This window comes from Clavelina lepadiformis, chromosome 5, assembly GCF_947623445.1.
Source record: "Clavelina lepadiformis chromosome 5, kaClaLepa1.1, whole genome shotgun sequence".
Lineage (NCBI taxonomy): Eukaryota > Metazoa > Chordata > Ascidiacea > Aplousobranchia > Clavelinidae > Clavelina > Clavelina lepadiformis.
Genome location: NC_135244.1, coordinates 23,545,544 through 23,563,385, shown reverse-complemented (window position 1 = coordinate 23,563,385; position 17,842 = coordinate 23,545,544). Strand labels below are relative to the sequence as shown.

At 35.4% G+C, this 17,842-nt stretch overlaps 2 protein-coding genes across 7 annotated transcripts; one reads left to right on the top strand and one right to left on the bottom strand.

Moving 5' to 3' along the window:
• Positions 1-1,066: 1,066 nt before the first annotated feature.
• On the top strand, positions 1,067-7,062 carry LOC143460714 (uncharacterized). Of its 6 annotated transcripts, none has more exons than XM_076958320.1 (5): positions 1,067-2,003; positions 2,146-3,119; positions 3,283-3,473; positions 3,593-3,763; positions 3,820-3,930. In XM_076958320.1, the coding sequence occupies exons 2-5, from the start codon at positions 2,996-2,998 to the stop codon at positions 3,871-3,873; spliced, it is 540 nt and encodes a 179-aa protein (XP_076814435.1). In that variant the 5' UTR covers positions 1,067-2,003; positions 2,146-2,995; the 3' UTR covers positions 3,874-3,930. The 6 variants fall into 6 exon arrangements, 4 of the variants coding, with proteins under 4 accessions (XP_076814435.1, XP_076814436.1, XP_076814434.1 ...); XM_076958321.1 differs by having other exon boundaries at positions 1,067-2,313; positions 2,403-3,119; XR_013117943.1 differs by adding an exon at positions 4,360-7,062 and having other exon boundaries at positions 1,073-3,119; positions 3,928-4,073.
• A 6,288-nt stretch (positions 7,063-13,350) lies between these two features.
• On the bottom strand, positions 13,351-14,500 carry LOC143459623 (kelch-like protein 17). The gene is made up of 3 exons (XM_076956838.1): positions 14,272-14,500; positions 13,556-13,705; positions 13,351-13,356 (listed from the first exon to the last, which is right to left on the bottom strand). The coding sequence occupies exons 1-3, from the start codon at positions 14,398-14,400 to the stop codon at positions 13,351-13,353; spliced, it is 285 nt and encodes a 94-aa protein (XP_076812953.1). The 5' UTR covers positions 14,401-14,500.
• Between the last annotated feature and the right edge of the window lie 3,342 nt (positions 14,501-17,842).

Here is a 17,842-nt window from a genome sequence, read left to right as displayed (position 1 = left end):
ATAGTAATAGGTATAACTTGGTCTTAGGAGCAGGCGTAGGCCTAAATGCTTAATTGCTCCGGAGCTCATTGATACCACTGCTTCGGTTCCATTACTTCAAAATTTGAGGTTTTAGGATGAACGCTCAATTCGGAATATGTAGCGCAATGGGTCAGTCAGTGGTCAGTAAGGATGGGCCGATACGAACCCAAAACCGAATACAATATTACTTGTAACATTACTGACTTTCGTAAAAAATGATGATCTAGTTTCCCGACAATGCTAAACTAGAGTCAGCAGTACTTACAATGAAGGTCGTTTTCCTAACGATTTTGCTTTTTCGAATGTTTTTTTTAACATTATTTTTCGAAAGAAAGCGATTTGTTTATCGATTACATCATTTTAGAAGCAAGACTTGACAAGTTTTGGAGGAAATTTAATTGTTTGGTTGTAATAGGAATAGATTCGGGATTTGTTCGTGTCGACCTCCATGATATTCGGGTTCGCATGAACCCGAATAAATAATCTTCCTCGCGGCACATCCCTAGTGGTCAGTACCATCGGTTGCAGCTATGAAAATGTGACTGCTCTGCTGTCAAATCCCCAGCAATTCTTAATTTTGTGAAAGGTTGCTGTTAAATTATGTGAATTCAGCCAATAGTAGTAGCATAGCATCTTATGAAATACATCGGAGCTGGAGCTATTTTTCAAACAACTGACTCCAGCTCCTGCTCCGTTTGAATTTCACTTAGAGATCCAGCTCCGTTGAAAATGTGCGGCTCCGGCTCCAAAGTCCTGATTATAACGCACTTAAGTGAATAAAAGCTTACTAGGTGTTTAGCCTAACAGGAACACTTTGCGTTAAATTAACCTACACCACCGTTGGGGTATTTGTACTAGTTGACGTAAATGCTAACCTACAGTATATAGCTCAGTTTTAGTTGGTGGCTTTAGCCTAGTCCTATTCCTTTAGCTGTGGTAAAACGAAAAATTGCCTTAGGCCTAGCAGTTTATATTGTGACCTGTTACATTCCTATGCTGAAAATATTGATTACTAATTACTTCCTCCCCATTGCAATAGAACTTTAGACTGTCCTCAGATAGAGCAAATTACTTCCAATATGTTTTTACTAACAAGAACTGTTGTTGACGATATTCCTATATGTTGCTCAGTTGATAGTCATTTAATGAAGTATTCACTCAGTCATTTGCTTACAAAAGAGAACTAGCTAGGAGAAAATCAAGTAGTGGCTACAAGTCAAGAAATAATTGTGTAAAGATATTAAGAATAAGTGTGTCATCATCCATTTTGCTTTTTATTTTAAAAAGGTCAAGAACGTTTGTGTGTCATCATATTTGAGATGGTGTTGGGTAACAACAATAGTTAATTGTTGCAAGATAAAAGCTTGGTTGTTCTGGCTTCACTGACAGTCTCATTCTATTTGTTATGAAATATTCCGCCACCAGAATCTGGATATAATTGCATTTAACCTGACAACACTTGCCCATATAAATGTTCATTTTAATGACATCATAATTTATTCCAAATACACCACAAGAATAACATCACGAAACAGTACCTTGAATACTACACTCTTAAGAATCGAGTTTAGATTGAAAACGATCACACAAGTGAAAAGTTGCATTATAAAGCTATGTATGTTATGTCATTTGTTGAAATAAGCGCAAAACCATACGAAGCTAATGGAATAAATACTTGATAAGATATTATATACAAGTCACTTATAATTCTCGATACAACTTTTCAATTACAAAAGTTTATTTGCCACTAATTTTTACTGTCGATAAGCATGTTTCAATATCTCCTTACAACATAAAGGCACAATAAAAAACGAAGACAATGCAAAATATGAAAATGCTTCGCCAGTTGAGTTTTAATCTGATGATTTACTTAATCTACAGCTATAATGCCTTTACGCAAAAGATGCATTGTTGTTAAAAGAACCTTTGTAAGATGGGAAATTAAACACACAAAAGAGAAATTTCTTGTATATTAAGAACAAGTAATTAAGTGAACTATTTTGCAGACTAGTTTCTGTTTTCTGCAGCCAAGGATAATGTTTTTGTCTATGTCAGTTTCATGGGAACACAGAAGCCGGTTTGCAAAAGTCTGTAGTCGCTTGATATGTTGTCATTTAATTCTAGCTCTCTCGTAATGAAGGAGGGTTCAAGCACCATTCTATGGATCCTGCAGCATCAAACTTCATACAAATCTGGGTCGGGACAATTTTGTTCACCATGTTCTAAGTATGAGCTGAACTGCATTGGTTCAATGCATACCATGGTTGCTAAGGGGATGAGATATTGGACAAAGTAAAATTGTAGAACTTTACGAATTAAAAAGTCCTGCGGATTATTTTCTGCTATGAGCAACCAATAATATCACCTCATGTCTTTACCAGACTCATGAGGACAAGGTGCTGCTTTAGAAAGTTCCCCAGAACTAGAATAGTCCGGAACCGTTCCATCGAACCATTCCTTACGTCTTGCAGCGTCTTAACTTGAGTGGGTTTGGTGGCCGCATTACATTCTCTGATTCGTTCTTAATGCACGTTTATGCCTTTGAGGCCTTGTCACATTTTCCCGTCCAATTTGTGGAAAATTTTTACAAATATTAAAATGCTTGCGACCCCCTGTGTCAGCACAATTTTTCCACATTGAAGACAAAAATTAAAATGAATGAAAATTAATACCAAAAATGGCTGGGAAGACAGGCTCTGGAAGGTGATATATTACTTTACCAGTCTCATGAGGACACGGTTTCCGGCATGGTTGTGTGCCAATGTGGTCACTACCCTGTTACAAGGGTGGTTTGGACCCAGGGTCAAAAAAGAAGCAGAAGAGTTTACAAGGGCGCCTTCGCTGCTCGCGTCAAAGTTGTTGGTTTTTCCCAACAAACTGGACTACAATGAGCTAAGGATGTTTATGATGTAACAAAAGAAGCGAGGCCATTGGATCTGCTTTCATAGATGTTGAGGGAGATTCGAGTGGTGTCATGGAAGCGACAATTCTCAATATTGTAGTTGGAAATATTGAAGGCAGAGTTAAAAAGGTTAAAATATTCCTGACCCTTGTAGGCCAAGATATTGTCATGGCTAGAAAGGAGTTTGACAAGGAAGGTTGGTATGAGCGTCTGTGAGAATTTGCAATGAGTTACTGTGCATGAGTTACAGTGAGTGTAACATCAAACTGTTTTTCACTTTTGTTCTGCAGAAAGGTAACTGTGGAGTAGATATTATTCTCAGTCTCTATGGTTCTTGAAATATTGTCATTAAATTTCAGCTCCCTCCTACCACTGGACCACAAAGGCGCCCTTTGTAGGATCTGGATCTAACGATGTTTCCATTTGTGCTGACCTGGGTCCAGGCTACTACCGTGCCGGAACCATTACATCGGCCGTGTTCTCTGTTTGGGCCTTGCAGTGTCTTCACTGGTTTGATGCCAGCAATGGCTGGGAAGACAGCCTCTGCAAGGTGAGATATTGAAGGCAGAAAAGTGAACATGTTTGTGAATATAGAAATTTTAATTAATTGAATGCTTTGTGGATTATTCTGTGACATGAGCAGCTAACATCATCTTATGTCTTTACCAGGCTCATGAGGACACGGTTTCCGGCAGGGTTGTGTGCCAATGTGGTCACTTCCCTGTTACAAGGGTGGTCTGGACCCAGGGTCAAAAAAGAAGCACGGATGAGTTTACAAGGGCGCCTTTGCTTCTCGCATCAAAGTTGTTGGTTTTTCCAAACAAACTGGACTACAATGAGGTAAGGATGTTTATAATGTAACAAAAGAAGCGACACCATTGGATCTGCTTTCATAGATGTTGAGGAAGATTCTCGTGGTGTCACGGAAGCGACAATTCTCAATATTGTAGTTGAAAATATTGAAGGGAGAGTTAAAAAGGATAAAATATTCCTGACCCTTGTAGGCCAAGATTGCAACCATCACATCGATCGTGTTCTCTGCTTGGGCCTTGTAGTGTCTTTACTGGCTTGATGCCAACAATGGCTGGGAAGACAGCCTCTGCAAGGTGAGATACCAAAAAATTCTGTAACTCAAGAGCTTTCAACAAAGGTAAGTGTCGTTGTTATTATGACGTCTTATTATTGTCCGTTAGCTGGTTCATGAGAACACGGCCCGATACGGCACTGTGCAGTTGTGAGCAATAGCAACTAAAATAGTTTGGAATAAAAAATGCAGAAGAATTTTGAAAGGGATCTATCTATGTTGGCTTCAAACTTTTTGATTTTTCCCAACAAACTTGACTACAATGAGATAAAGATGTTTATGATGTAACAGAGGATTTTAAAAGGAGTCCAAAACTGTTAGCGTCGAAACTACTTAAGAATAATCTTTGCAGGACAGGACTGTCTTTACTAGGCTCAAGAGGACACGGTGTCTGGCAGGTTTATGTGCAAATGTGAACACTTCCCAAACAGAAGGATAGTCTGACCCCACAGACGATAAAGAATCAAAGAACCATTATATCCATTTTGTTCTCTACTAGGGCCTTGTGGTGTCTTTGTCAACATAAACTAACTGTAACCACTGTATTGGAGTTGGATGAGCAAGAAAGGTTGGTTTGAATGGCAACGTGAAATTGCAGTGAGTTACTGCGTTATTTTTCCTTCATGTCTGTCACATTACTTCCACAAAAGGATTGATTTGAAGCAGCTATGCTTGTAAGAGTTTGTAGTATTCGATGTGTTATCACTATGTTTCAGCACCAATGTACCATCTTACCACTGGATCATAAAGGTGCCAATTATTGGCTCGGACTCATGCAACGTCAAAGGTTATGTCGACCTAAATACAAATGCTGGTAGGAAAAGTTCTTGCTTTTCTGATCTTTGCATTCGCAGACATTACCTTCTGTCTGGTAAAAACTAGAATCATCTGGACCAAGCAATGGAAGAAGGAGATTGTTGATGAGATAAACAGCCCTAAGAAATCTTCCATGATGCTTTGACTATTCCAGAACATGAATGAAACCAAAGCTCTATTTCTAATTCAACGCAAGATCTGAAAATTATTAAATCTAGAAAACATTGAATTCCCGGATAATAAAGTCGCTCTGACAAATATTGCATTAATTTTGTTTATATTTATAAATGAGCGAAAATATAAATGTTAAATCAGTTGGTTAAATCAAGGGCTTTCATGCAAAAAAGTTTGATCTGGTGTGAATACATTTAAAACAAAACTTGGCATCAAAAATGAAGCAGGCATAACTTGCAGCAAATGACAGTTTTTGAGTCAAATTGCATCCGAGATTTTTTAGCCGATACAGTATTGCGCATTGAAGAAAGAGCGATTTCTTGAGAAAGGAAACTACTTCTTTTTCTCGTGCACCGGTACAAAAAAATATTTCTTCTTCAACCCCGAGATCTCGACAAAAACTGTCATAGGCTACCATACAGCGACAAAAAATCAAAGGCTACCCGCAGATTGGTATTTTATCGGCCACCGTTTACCGAATTAGGCAATATGCTAAATGCAATAAAAGTAGTTAGTGAATTGATATATAGTTTATATAGCCTACCTTTAATTACACAACCTCTGAGGCTCTGACCATAAGTACGAGACAACGACCAACTAGGCCACGTAGCTTCCCGCCACTTTGTAAGAAAACATTGGGGGATTCCCAACATTTTGGCGACAAACATGGGCGCCACCTATTGTTTGGCATGGTGTGATAAATTGATAATGTTTATCCTCGGACTAAGGAAAGTCTTTGCACGACTTAAACCGATGATTCCTCATCGCTCCAGTCCCGATTACCGGGCTAGACTTTGTGCAAGTTCCGATTGTCAGACGTTTTGTTTTTTGGTGGGATGTTGTCAAGCGTGACGACCAACGAAAGTGCAAGATGATCCAAATTGATAAGACAAATAAATATGACGTCAAGTAGAAAGGAGCAATTTTCCCTAATGTGTTTTAATTTCTTTGATATTGTCTGAATTAAAACCGCCCACCAAATCCATCGAACAGGAGCAACGACGAGCAATTAATTCACTCAATTCAGCATTACAGACTGATTGTTTTTATTTCAAACAACACAATGAACTATGAGAATGGGTGTAGCATCGACCAAAACCTCTAAATATTAAAATGCTTTCAACTTTTTGCCTCTGGTATCCGTTTTACGAAATAATTTTACACGTTTACAAGCCCTGCATCTATAAATCTTTAATTATGTGAATATAATGCTTCTGCATAACCTGGACTCGAACCAGGGTTGCCAGGCCACAAGGTGGAGTACTAAACACTATAGTATCACAGCTGATATATAGCAGAGGATGGTTCCGATTTCATTTTATCAACATAGTTGACCATGCATCAACCGAAATGACTTTACGGGCCGCTTTCAAAATGCAGCGTGCTCACAAGACAAAGAATCAAGAAAGTCATTTCACCAGAAGCGGGCCACGCTGTATGTTACTTGATACAGTACAAGCAATGAGGTTGGGAGAGCGGTGTGGCGTTTGGATATAATCAATTTAAATAAGTTCTATAATTGGCATTTGTTAAACAATTTTTGTGTCTCCAGTTAGATTCTATTCAATATTTGAAGTGTATTTTTCGTATTCAAAAATAGTTCCCAATCGATTTGTGACGTAGTAAAGTGTGCCAAGTGGTTTTTCTGTTCCAAATTCAAATCGATATAATTCTTTGTGAAAAAACTTAGAATGTAGGCTACAACATGGACACGTATATACGTGTCATGGTAAAAGCTAGCTTGGCACTCGCCCATTGGTCAATACGGCGAGTATAAAATCAAATGTTTGATCTAAATCTCTCTCTTTTCGGATTTTTCTGTTTTGCTGAATTATTCGGAATTGGAATCATTACTGAATTCGAGTTATAGCTTTGCTTAAATGTGAAAAGATGATGAAAATGTTTCTAATTTAATACAACCTATTCGGACAATATAACAATTAGACTTTATGAAGCTGGTGTTGATTTGAAGAAACATTATAGAGACAGCAAACGCAACGGAGTCAAAGACAATTGTCTAGGAGTCTAACAGAAAGACTAATAGTCTTGGCTTTAGGCCAACCTAAAAGCAATCCACGTCGCCATCCCCACAGCGGCGTGCAAAACCTGATTTTGAGAACTTTTGATTTAATTCAATTTAGAATCGAAAAAATATTGCAGTGACTATGTTTTGACATAAAAGGTTGGTAAGTGTCATATATCACATGTTTTAAACCCATGTTAAATATTTGCTATGCGACCAATGTAAACCAAAGTTTCGCAAATGCAGAAATTCATATTCATTATTTTTGATATTTTTATTTTGTTTCAGTTGACCTGAAAAATCTACAGATTAAATGTGAAATGTGAAACAAATGTGAAAACTCCCTATGCGGTGTCCTCCCTATGCGGTGTTCTCCCTATTCCTATGCAAATTGTCTAGTGATGTTTGACTTGTTTGTGTTGTTATGTTAAATAAAACATAAATAAAACAAACCTTTGAACTCCAAAGTACATAGGTGTCAAATTGACACCGTCCATCATTTTAGGTCAATACCAACAGATTAAAGAAAATAAGTGCGACAAGCAAAATGCATCATCAGCTATCAACAAAGGATTTGCAAATGGACCATGAAATGGTCCAAATGAGTAGATTAAGTAAAAACCTTGATGTTAGTTGGAATGGTTTTATTTAATTATATATAAGAAATTGAAACAAATCATTTGCTGAGTTGTGTCGTCACTGCGCCAGTTCCCGGCAGGTGCCAGTACTGTTATAGCAATATGGAACTGTTTACACAAATCTTCTACTGCAGGTGCAAGTATGATATTTTGGAGGCTTGTGGGAGCAATTAAGGTCATTGAAAACTAGAAAAGTCACAAAAAAACACACAGAATCGAAATAATTATAACAAGCAAACGTTTGAGAAAATTACAGTAAGGATTAAAACGGATCATAAAATAATTTTCGGGTTACAATAAAAATATTTGATCAGTTTCTTCAAGAAATGATTTATCATATCATTATATCACATTATAACATCATCACATTATTACATCATCACATCATTATATCACTTCATTATATCCCATATTTATTACATCACATCACAATATTTAAAGCAATTTTAATTTGACAACCAAAGTAAAGGACCATTGCGTGTAGATGCAACTGTTACCGGCCTTTTTCTCCTGCTGGTTCGAAGAAACCTGCAGTTAACTAAAGGATTGAATTTCAAAAACGATAAAAACTAGGCACGTCTACACAGCCTTACCGGTATCGGTAGAATCTCATCATCACTCATTGTAGCGACAGACAAGGCGCCGACAAATCGACAAGCGCTTTCATTCGGAGGCAGGCAAGAATGCGGAACGACAAATCAAGAGTAAAACAACGTAACACAACTAGTACCAATAGATACTTGAATAATTTTTATAAATTAAAACGAAAAATGAGCCAAAAATTTTCAAGTTGTCGGAAACTGCTTAAAATAATTTTCAAATATAAAACGATCGCCTTTATGACGTCGGTATGAAATGTAACATGATTACTTGCCAAGATTAGCAAATAAAACAATGAAGATAGAAATATTTCGACAAACCACAAAATAATTTAAATGAACTGTTGAAAATATCCGGATGTGGAAAAAAAACTTCAGATAGAAAGGACGCAAGGAACGTATCGTTCTCTGTCCATGTTGGTTGATACTTGCCATTTGTTGGTGGCTGGATCATAGAACTCGACTGTTTTGGAATCACACCTATAAAGTATATAAAGTAACTTCTTAAACAGAATATGAATACAAATGACAGACGAAGACGCAAAATAATAATTGCACCAGTGTATATATTATAGTGTATGTTAATTAGAACATATTAACCATAATAAATTAACTAGGTAATCCACATCGCAACAGAAGATTACAAAACAATGTGGTCTAGACATCACTCCAGCCTGATCATTCAACAGCTGCTGCTACCACTCATTGCTTTGATGTCATGTGTTGCTGCGTTATCTTTAATTCACCTCTTATATTTGTATTCGCCTCTTATAAAATTCAAAATCAGACGATCACAAATTACGTCTGTGAATTTCGAACTCGTTTATAATTGACAATAATAATTGTTGATATTCTCTATGTTGTCATAATTACCTAGAAACATCAATCACTATTTATTGGCTTCGTTACCAATAAAAACATCCATAAGGCCTGCTTTGCCTCTATAACTGAGTAAAATAACTAATTAATAAAATGAAGCTGTTTTTAAATAGTTTCCCAAAACTCATCATGACCTTCACTTTCATCTGCAGGGTCATGGACCAATATGCTGTATAAGTTGTTATGGAAATTGTAAAATTTTTTTATCATATTTACCCTCAAAACACCCATATACGGCCACCAACTACACAAGCTGATCAAGCTCATCTTTTATGATGGTTTACGAAAAAATCTGTTTTATGATTAATTATAATAATTACAGTAAATATACAATTACTCACCCTCCAAACACCCATATAAGGCCATCCACTACACAAGCTGATCCACCACTTCTTTCCTCATTCATAGATGGAACATCAATCCAAGTTTTTGTGTCCAGGTTGTATTTTTCAACAGAAGAAAGACGATTTGAGTCATCACGTCCACCTGATTTAATTCATTTAAAGAACACGAAAAGTCCTAAATCTCCTTAAACATTTGAAAGATATTTGCACTTGCAGCAAGGCTCACCTATCGCGTATATTTCGTTGTTTAATACAGCAGCAGTTAGTCCATATCTGCAGGTTATCATCGGTGGGATATATTCCCACTTTCCATTTAGTGGATCATAACATTCTGTTGTGTTTGTTGCATTGTTGTCATCATCATCCACTCCCCCAAGCGCATAAAGCAAACCTTTCTTATTTGCATGAGTTACCTTTGGGTAAGTTCTACTGCTTTAGGGCAACTTAATTAATTAAATATTTTGAAGATACTTTCTCAAATAAGTGTTTAAACCTATGCATGAATTTCCCTTTTGCATAGAAAGCGATCAATTCAACTGGATTTTGTGATATTGGCATAATTTATCTCAACACGCTTCCAAGCTCGTAAACCCACGTCATTTATGTGCTCGACTTGGCGCGATTGGCGCGATCAGACAGAAACGTGGATTCGCTTTGGTTTTTCAATTTTTAAAACGTAAAAAAGGCACGTTCATGTTTCGAATACTTTAAACAAAGTACTAAAACGAGTTGAACTTGCTTGAAGACACCATGGCGTGAAGTGTCACCGTTATCAAACTATTTAATGGTGATAGTAAACGCCAAGCAGCTACGTTTAGTTAAACTTTTAGAAGTATATCTAAGTGTCTGGATTCCTTTGAGAACCATGTGCTCGTAAGAACGCTTATTAAGGAGTTACAACAAAGACATGAACACGAATGAGAATAAGAAAACAGCAACCTTGTGCACTTTATTACGTTTTAAAGTGGACTCGCGACGTGAAAATTGTCGATTTCAAGTAAAAAATGCGAATAAAAACGTGAGTATCTGCTTTGCGTATACTGTGGTTCCAGGGCAGGTGCCGGTATGATTTTATCAATGTAGAATCGATCGATTGGTGATTGGCATCTTTCAATTTCCTTCGACAACTTTGACAAAAGTTTATATTCCAACATCACAATAATAAACTCACCTCGTGCACTGACCAAGGCAAGGTAAGTTCGCTTTTTATTCATGTTTCTTATCGAAGACCATTTCCTCTCTTCAGGATTGTAACTTTCACAGGATGATAGACGACCAGTGTCATTATAACCACCAGCACAATAAACAAGATCTACAAGACTCGATCAAATCAACAAATTGGGACAAAATAAAATAAAATTTAAAAAGAAAAAGAAAAAGAAAACAATCAGTAATCGAGAAAAGAGTGAAGAGTGAATGGAGTTGTGACATATACATATTGCGATGTCATAAATGTGGTAAAGACTAAAGTTGGGCGTAAATTAAAAATGGTTTTCGTTGGATCATTGAAAAAAAGTTTTTCAAGTAATCTTTTAAGTTATTTTTACCAACTATTCTTTTTTTAATTTTATTTTTAAGATAACTTAGATGTTAGAAATCTGTCATAAACTTTTGAATACATCTGCTTCTAACCCAGTGCTTCTCAACCTTTCCAATTTTAGACGGAAAACATCTTAGCAAACCACCTCACCACAACATCAATTTAAACAACTGCGTTTAACATTTTCTAAGTAAATTATTGTTGCTTATGAATCTTTTCCGAAATCTCACACACAAAACACAAATCTAATCGTTACAATCACATGTAGCATAAGGCTTTTTGGTTTATTTTTCGATGTTGAAATGACGTGTAGTTTAGAGGTTGTGCAGTTCCAGAACTTCAGTGTCTGGTTTGTTGGTAATTTACCTTCTAATTGTTGTTATTATATGCCAAATTATCACATTAGGAAATATGTGTCTGAAGCATGAAAACGCTTATAAAGTTCATCATAAAAAGATTCCACGTTAATATTAGTATTTGTATTGTTATGATAGTTTAATAACTTACCGTTCAATAGAGACGATGCAAATGCAAGTCGCTTTTCAATCATAGAAGGCAAGTTGCTATTCCACTTTGGATTCTCATCATTCAAGTCCAACATCTCAACAGAGTTGTAGTAAGTCCTACTTTTACCACCAGCCATCAATAAAATTTGTTGATTGTAATTTACAGCAGATGGCCATCTCCGAGCAATGTTTGTATCCTGTATGATAAAATATCATTGCATAAAGTTAACATCAACTGAAGTGAATTGACTAACAGTACCAACTTAATACTGGATATGGTGTTATTAGTGGAAATGGACTGGCCAGACCTAAGTACAAAAACAATCTGCAGGTAACAACACAATATGAATAAATGATGGTCCTTGAACAAGGTCAATGAAGTTATGTGAAATGAAATGGTTATTCGCGATAATACACTTTGACGTGGCAAACGAATGTTACTCGTATACGTCCAGTAGCGCAGTACACTTTATAATTTGTTCAAGACATCATAAACACAGATCTTACTTAAAAAATTTTTATTTATAAAGCAAAAATACCGGTAGGTCACTCCACTGCGTTGTCTTGGTGTTGAAGGTGACAACACTTTGTTGGCAATCCCATCCACCAATGATTAGTATCTCATCAGACTGACCTGGAAAAATATTCCATTTTGTTAGAACCAACATGAAGCAAATACAGGCCGGTTGCAGCCTGTGGACAACTATTGTGACAAGCTAGTTGCTTGGCTGCAAGCAAGTTGAAAACTGTGTAGAATTTATTTGAAACTTTGTCTTTCATTTATTAAGAGTGATAAATGTCTTGTAAGAAGGTGCAAATACCTAAAACTTTTTATTATAAAGCCCCAATTAAAAACATAATGCTACTAAGGACTAAAATGATGGATAAGACGTAAACTTCGATCAAAATAAATATTGTAGTATTTGGTTATTAGCATTGTTACATCACAGAAAGTTATTGGTCGAAGCTACTACTACAGTTGTTGTTATTAATACCATGACGCACTTGGGCATTATCATCCTGGTCTACTTAACAACATACAGGGTTAGTTACATGCAAAGTTCATTTTGGTATTAGTTGTCAGAAGGCAGGAGTTTTTGGTTTATGGAGAAAAGTGAATTGTCAAATCTACTGCTGTTGTTGCTGCTATCGCTAGTCGCTTTTAATTATTCATTACCATCGTGATCCGTATAGGTTTGTAGATTAAATATTATTTGTTCAATATCTCGATATTGCCATTATTCTGTTTAGTAAAGAATTAACTTATATTAATTCAAAGCTGATTTCAAAACTTTCATCATAACCTTATTATATTATGCAGTGTCAAAATCATGAAACATTAGGCAGAGTTAGTTACAAGCAAAATTATATTTAGTGTTAATTTTCAGAATGCATAGATTTATGATGAAAAGCTTCGACAGCAACTGATAAAAAATGATCACATGTCAAAACAATTCAAGTTATTAACCATTGTCTCACCTGGTTTTGTCCTAAACGCTGGAACGTCACATATTCGAGAAAGGAGTGATTTCACAAGAAGTTGCATGCAATCCGTGGAGTTGCAAACCAGTTTCTAAATGATTAAAATTGAAACATATTTGAAACATATATTTAGTGTAAAATTAGTTTAAGGAGAAAAAAATTAATAACTGCAAGTTACAAAAATGTTACAATTGCAAGATTAAAGCCCGTGAAGTTGTGAGTTTACAAAAGAGCAACGACAGTTAATATTTACAAGCCTAAAAATTAGAAACCAACAATTGTAAATATTTTTGCACTATCAGCTTCATGAGCTACGTCATCAAACTGAGGTTAAACGTAGTTTTACTCCTGGAGCAAAATTGCAAAATTACAGAACAATTACATGCTATTGAAAAATTCTTCTGTTTGTTTATGTGCTTGCCGTTAACATTGATAAAAGGAAAATCTCCACAAGCTTTTTAATTTATTTCAAAAAATTATTCTAAACTTGGCAATGCATGATGATGCAAAGAAATCAGCATTGCGTGCCAAACTTCAAGCAAGTTACCTCCTTTTGAACAACCTTTATTAAAAAATCTTTTGATAAATTTTCCAGTTGAATGAGATGAAATAAATCACTGAAGTGTTTTCGTCTATCATCCAAATCATGAAGTGCCCAAGCAACTGCACTTCTGTACTTGTCCTCATCGATCGAATCCTGAAATTTAATCAAGGCTGGGGTGATATCATAGGCACCTTTATATATGTCTAATTACAAGATATGACGAATGCTAAAGCTAAGAATGGTCAAAAAATGGTGGAAGAAACAAAACACTGCAGATGGTATGAATAATGACATTTAATTTTTTCATTTAATGTCTTAACTTAATAACGAAATTATATTAACTGCTAGCAATATTTGAAAATTTAAATCATGTTATCTTATTCGAGATAAGAAGTATCTTGCAAAACCTTGCAACAAACATTCAAGGCCATTCATGCATATATGAGCCAGCCTACATCATATATTTGTTTAAAAACAGATAACTTTAGCAATGCCTCTTCACTTTCCCTTATAAATAGAGCACAGGGTAATGTACAAATTCTAGATATTTAACTATTATACCGCAGTGTAACAATTCTAACATGAAATTTGAGATTAATTATAATTATCTTCTTGCAATTACAAAATTTCACTCAATGATTTAACAACTATCAAAACAAAAACGTTAAAATGATATATTGGATAAAAATCATTACAAAAGAAAAACTTTCTAAGTTTACTTCATCACTATCCAACTTCAACATAGCCTTGACATCATCAACACCAAACTGAAGAAAATCTGCACTTTTCAAAACTGCTCTGAGATTTTTAGAAATGAAAGTTTCAGCTGCTTGAACAAGATCACCCATGTTGTATCGGTTTGAATAAGATCGAATTTTCAAACAATTTTCTCCATTGAGAGATGCTTTGAAAAATTCCCAGTAGAATTGCTTCAAACCTTAAAAAATCTTCCGATTCAATTAGGAGTGAAATCTATCATTTAATTACGACATAAAATTTATTAACAGCCACTCATTTCTAATGTTTATTCAAGTTCCTTGAATTACATATATTCGATAAATTCCCAAATTTTACAGGTTTCTCAAAATTTTTTTGAAAGGATATATCTCTGAAATACTGCATTGTACTTCTATATAAATTAGAAAACATTGATTGCTCATTTATATAGAAGTACCATGCAGTTTTAAATCAAAACCTCATGCAATTACAATTAAATCCAGTGAATACATCCACGGTTCACACAACCAACTGATTATTAAATCGAAATTGCTGGAAACGAAATTTTCGTATTCATCATCCATTATAAAAACCCGATTTAATACTTCCACTTTCGATTCCTCATGGACGAAAATTATTCTTTACTGTGTTCAAACAATTGCCTATGATTATGGTAATGACCAAATGTTAATTGAACAAGTTGTGTGGAGCTGTTTACCGAGAAGAAACAATGGCCGATTATGGACAAATGGTGTGGTATGATAACCTTTATCTCCAGAGGATGAAAAATCTTTCCACAACTTTAACCCAGCGATGAGCCCTCGTCGCTTGAGCTCCAGTTACCAAGCTTGCCATTGTCCAAGTTCCATTTGCAAAACTATATTTTTCGGTTTGCTTTATTGATTTTAAAGTTGAATGTTTCACTTTACATCGATTTCTATATGTTATTTCCCAAACGCAGAACTGTTCACCAGGACCACTGTACAAGAGCAAACATTGTTTAATACCTTGCCAAATAGCATTAAAAAGTAGCGTCACTAGGTATCGAACACAGATCGCGTTATGTGTGAGCCCAGAACCTAAACCGCCCGAATATCAGGAACATCTACTCATGAACGGACTGTTTCTGCCTACAAGTTGAATAAATCAGATCAAAAAAAACGTTACATCCGAAAATAGGTTGGTTGTAAATGTTAAATGTCCGGCGTTCTGAATCAATTAACCGAATTCTACTTAAAAGTATTTTTAAAGGCATAAAAATCCAAACTTTGTACAGTTGTACTAAAGAGTTGACAGTTTAAGTTACTTTTATATAATACACAAATCAATCAACCTTTATGCACAGCGTTGTATCAATAAATACAACAAGTATCACAAAATCAGCTGCATTAATAACAGTTACTTGTAATCCATAGATATTCTGCTGCTTCCAGTATATCATATACATTCTCATTAGTGAGGATTATGCGTGAAGTGTATATGAAGTTTATAATCGATGCCATTGTTGGACCACTAGCTTCTTTAACATTTTCTTTACTCAAACTACTTTCTCTCAACAACAAAGAAAAAAATAGTAAATACTTAAAACTTTTTGGGAAATAGTAAGTTAGTAAGAATTTAATCCATTCCACCTTTGTAGTGAACATTTTTTTGAAATACTTACTAGTGTTGTCATATACTGTATACTACACGTTACAGCATACATGCACTGCATTAGTATTACTGCAGTAGTTCCTTGATTATCCGTACCTCGTTTTACCAGTATTCGATTATTCAGTCACCTTTAAAAGCGACTTTATGATGTAAAAATGTAATAAAGCAAATTAAACGCGAGACCTTTCCCAGTTATACTTAAACTGTGTGTCTGATATACTCTATGCTATATACCAGATGCAGCCTGTTTTCATTAGTGTTATTGCACCACATTTATCTCTTAAATATAAGAACACAACATTACATGGAGTCGACACAGCAAAATAACAGCCTCTTCTCGATTGCGATTTAGCAAAATGAGTTACATCGGGAGTAAACGCTTCAATAGGATAAACATAAACATACGGTAGGATTGCAAGCTGCTTAGAAATTACACCAATTTCTGAGAAATAGGCCTATATATCCTGTGAGCAGGCCTAATGCAAACATAGCTACTGACGTCACATAATTATACTTAGTCTTTTTTTACTGTCGATTTGCAATTTGTTATACCTCTATACGTCATACTATATTAATATTATATTATAATATTATATTATAGTTCAATTGACAATGGGAATCTACGTCACACTTGAGTGCTGATTGCTTGTTGAGAAACTTGTGTCGTGACAATGGACGATGTCAAGTAACAAAATGCAAATAAGAACTCGGCTCCAGGTATACTGCGGTCGCCGGGCAGGTGGCGATATGGATTTATCAATACGGAACTAGGTTCAAATATGATACTTTATAGTCATGTGGGAGAAATATAGGACATTGCTAATATTACTGGCAATATAAGCTTTCGTTGTCAGCAGAAAACGTGATATTAAATAATAATAAAAAATCAAGAATCACTGGAATAATGTTCTCGCACTTAGAGCAGGAAGGCAACACAGGGCATGCATGGTGACAAACTTATTGCATGATAAGAAACACTGTAGTAGGGTCAATATATGAAATATATGGTTTGAACCCAAAACATTCCTACAAAAGGCTTTTCAACGGTTTTTTGTAGTATTTATCATCAAGATTAACATATTAAAAATTTAGGAGAAAGAAAAATATTTTTGACATTTTTTATTAAAAAAAAATAATCTTGTGTTTTTCAGCATTTTGTTATTTAATAATTTACTTCAGCAAGTCTTAGCATTTTCTGTTTTAAAGTTAACCCTGCATTTGAGGATTTTACTTCACGTTTGCATTTTTACATGCGTTAGATGTCACAAGAAAACGGTAGAGACCTCAGATCTCAGATCTAAGACCTCAGATCTATAATGAAGGAGTTTTTAGCAAATAATGATTGCCCTCCTTATGGATCACAATATCTGAAAACCCAATTACAGAAACAATACGGTGAATCTATTTATATAGCTGAAGGTCAGGGCCTTCATGACATTGTCACTATGAGAGAGAAAACATCCGAAATCCTCCGATCTCATTACCTAAAAACAAGGCATGAGGATGATGAAGAGTCACAAAAGAGAGAAATATTTAACACTGCGGCAAGGCTCATCAAAAGTGACATCAAAAATGATTTTACATCTGTTAATGATCACTATCCAAGCACAGAGGCACTCAATCTCGGTCCTGCTCTAATGTACTTGCCTGAAACTTTGCGAACACTGTTGAGTTCCTTATTTGTAGGAAAAGACACTAAGAAAAATGTTGCAAGTATTGGCCAAGCTGTTGTCCAAGCTGTCAGACCACGAGCGGTGATTGCACCATTGCAAATTGGTCTTGCTGTTCAAGGATATCATTTGTACAAGTCGACATTTCTTGTTGATACTTTACACAATATGGGATATTATTCTTCTTACGCAGAAATCCAGAGGTTTGAAAAGAATGCAGCTGATTGTGTAGCGTCAGAACCCATTGTTC

Coding starts and splice junctions, on each gene's coding strand:
- LOC143460714 (XM_076958320.1), top strand. CDS start 2,996: ATGGAAGCGACAATTCTCAATATTGTAGTTGGAAATATTGAAGGCAGA. Junction 3,474..3,592: donor GGGAAGACAGCCTCTGCAAG/GTGAGATATTGA, acceptor TGTCTTTACCAG/GCTCATGAGGACACGGTTTC. Junction 3,764..3,819: donor ACAAACTGGACTACAATGAG/GTAAGGATGTTT, acceptor CTGCTTTCATAG/ATGTTGAGGAAGATTCTCGT.
- LOC143459623 (XM_076956838.1), bottom strand. CDS start 14,400: ATGGGTGATCTTGTTCAAGCAGCTGAAACTTTCATTTCTAAAAATCTC. Junction 13,706..14,271: donor TGAAGTTGGATAGTGATGAA/GTAAACTTAGAA, acceptor ATTAAATTTCAG/GATTCGATCGATGAGGACAA.